Here is a 2,776-nt window from a genome sequence, read left to right as displayed (position 1 = left end):
CCCGCCCCCGCCCGGGCTCGGCCTCGCCCGGGCCTGGAGCCGCGCTCCGGGACCCTGGCCCAGCGCCGTCGGAGACCACTAAGGCCCCTACTTCGAGGACCCCGAGCCCCCAGACGCCCATCGTTAACCCGAGGCTCCAAGTCCCCACGTCTGACCCCTGACCCTCGCCCCGGAAGTCGGGGTGATCGCAAGTTCCGGCTCAGTCGCTAGGAAACCAGCAATCCCGACGCGAGGGGCGGGGCTTCTGACCTCCCGGGCGAGTGGGGGGAGGCAGGTGAGACAGGTGAGGCCGTGGGACGGGACCGGGACCAGGGTGGCGGGGCCCAGGGACCCTGCGAGGACAGGGGATCCCCTCGACACTGTTACTCATCACACCCATGCCCACACGCATAGGAGACCCTGCCCACACACAGGGCCCCCCAGACACCCACCACTTTCACACACACAGATGCTCACAAATACCTGGACCCATAGGCACTCAGGGATCCTGTGACAGCGGCCCTCCTCCCCCCACTGACTCTGCCTCCGGCTGACACCCACACTTACACAGAGGGCACCCCCACCCCCGCCATGCCCCTGGGACCACAGACACACGGGAGCCCATGCCCGTGGGCTCGAGGTGCCCCACCCCATGCACGCAGCCCTACAAGCACGCAAGCCTGTGTGTGCCAATCAGAGGCACACAGGTGGGAGACCCACTGCTCAGACTGCCTCACGCCCGCGACTGGGACCCCGCAGCTGGGCCGGTGCACGGACTGCTCCCCCAGCTCCTCAGCTGGCACACATGTCACCAGCTTGCGGCAGGCCCTTAGCTGCCTCTAGGTGCCCGATCCCTCCCCATGTTCTGCCGAGACCCCTCCCCAAGGCCCGCCCTGCTCTGCACCTCCTCTGCAGCCAGCACACCCTACCCCTCCCACCGCCTTGGAGAGCCCTTCCTCATCACCGTTGCCACTGGTGACCTGGTGTGCTGGTTTCTAAGGTCACTCCAACCCCGCCGACACTCAGCAGCACGGTGCCGTCACGGCGGAGCACAGGTGAGGGACCCCAGCCCCAGCAGGGAGGCCTCCAAGGGGAAATGCACTCAGGTCAGCTGCATGGGTTGAGGAGAGGTGAGGCTTCCGGGACCACCAGGGTCAGAGAGGATCTGAAGGGGGAAGGGGCCAGGCTCCGAGGCCAAGGAGTGACTTGAGGGCTGCAGAGGGTGTTCCTGCATGCTCGGGCACAGGACAGAGGCAGCCCGCGGGCAACCTAGTGGTCTGGGGAGGGACATGGACCTGGGGTCCCAGCAGGGTGGGCTAAGCCCAGGGTGGAGAGGACTGGCAGGCGTCCTTGCCACTCGTCCCAGGTCAAGCTGCGCAAGAGCTCAATACCCAGGGCAGGTGGACCAGGAGGCTGGCTGGGACACTGAGTGCACGGGGACCATCCTCCAGGCCCAGGGCAGTGCGCCATGCTGTCCCAGCTGCACCTGCCCTTGCTGCTCTGAGAAGACCCTCCCTGCAGCCCCAGGAGAATGAACAGGAAGAAGCAGGGGTCCACAGCAGCGGCGGGGAAGCGGCAGAACCCCCTTGCCGGGCCCAAGCCCAGAGCCGCTGCTGGTGAGTGCCCGCCGGGCTCCAGGGCAACCCTGCCTACAATGGCAGCAAGCCCTCTGTGGAGCCACCCTGGGCTGTCCCCTGAAAAGGTTTTTCCTTCCAAGAGTGGCCTTCGGGGACCACCGAGCTGGGCTTGGGCATTGCTCAGAGTCTCCCCCAGAGCCTGACCCGAGGCTTGCCCCCTACCACAAGGTGAGGTGGGCCCGGCGGCAATGCTTGAGCAGAGATGGGAAGGGGCAGGGCGGCTGGGACGACCCAGGTGGCCCAAATGGGTTTTGAAAGCAAGCAGGGCTCAGATACAAGCAGGGGCACACAGGCTGGGCACGGGCCACCCTGACTGCTCCCAGGGCAGTCCCACGTTCATCCCTGTCTATGCTTGGTCCTCAGGCCTCCTTGCTGGGGCCACTTCCAAGCGAGCAGAGACAGCTGGCCTCTGCTCGGTCCTGCCAGGTCTGGAAGGGCACCCTCAGGCCCACTGTCCTTCCCTGGTTCTGACTCGCCTGCCATGAGCCCCCTCCTCCCCCTCCTGGCTGTAGCCCCCCAGCACTAGGCCTGCACATAACACCTCTCCTGTTCTCCAGAGGCAGCCCCTCTGCTTGGGGTGGGCCTGGCCCGGGCCCCTGGATCCTGGAGAACTTCCCGACTCGTAGAATCTGGTAGAAGCGTGGCAACCGTCTCTCCATGCCACGTTGGGTTAAATCCTAGCTCCCCAAAATAGCCCCAGCCGCATCTGAGGCCGGCAGGCCTCCTGGAATGAGGATAATGGGCCCGACAGCTTCCGCGGTATGGAGGCCTCAAGACGCCACTCATAATGCCTGGACAGGTAGGGACTAGGCCCTTCGTGCACCCCGGCCCTTACCCTGGCTGGCCCCGCTCAGGAGCAGGGTCACCTGTTCCTGAACGAGGACCCGCCTTGACACCCTCCGCATTTCAAGCACTGGGCCGGCTGTCTGTGCCTGGGCTTTGTGCTGGCCCGCGTGGGCAGCAGCCTCTCTGGGCAAATGTGGAAATGGACCCACCCATGTCCTGCAGTCAGCCCTGCCTCCAGGCCCACAGGCCCCCACCCCACTCCCTGAGCCTTACCTGGCCTGGGGTCTGCAGCATTCCGAAGCCCTCACTCTGCAGCTGTTCCAGGGCCACAGCCAGTTGCAGCCCCTCCACGGGCAGCCACGCATGCTCCCCCT

The 2,776-nt window shown here is 66.0% G+C and overlaps 1 protein-coding gene and 1 long non-coding RNA gene across 2 annotated transcripts in view; one reads left to right on the top strand and one right to left on the bottom strand.

Moving 5' to 3' along the window:
• Positions 1 to 2,750, bottom strand: part of SACK1H (scaffolding CK1 anchoring protein H) — a 9,890-nt gene extending 7,140 nt beyond the window's left edge. The window contains 1 exon segment of the mRNA XM_014589170.2: positions 2,676 to 2,750. Coding sequence (XP_014444656.1) covers positions 2,676 to 2,696 — 21 coding nt within the window. The 5' untranslated portion in view covers positions 2,697 to 2,750.
• LOC114008428 (uncharacterized) lies at positions 23 to 1,433 on the top strand. Its single transcript, XR_003549961.1, has 3 exons — positions 23 to 283; positions 980 to 1,034; positions 1,346 to 1,433. It is a non-coding gene; the product is annotated as an uncharacterized LOC114008428 (long non-coding RNA).
• Positions 2,751 to 2,776: the final 26 nt, after the last annotated feature.

Source organism: Tupaia chinensis, unplaced genomic scaffold, assembly GCF_000334495.1.
Source record: "Tupaia chinensis unplaced genomic scaffold, TupChi_1.0 Scaffold000335_1, whole genome shotgun sequence".
Lineage (NCBI taxonomy): Eukaryota > Metazoa > Chordata > Mammalia > Scandentia > Tupaiidae > Tupaia > Tupaia belangeri.
The sequence above is the reverse complement of the archived record's forward strand: the minus strand, read 5'-3'. Positions and strand labels throughout refer to the sequence as shown.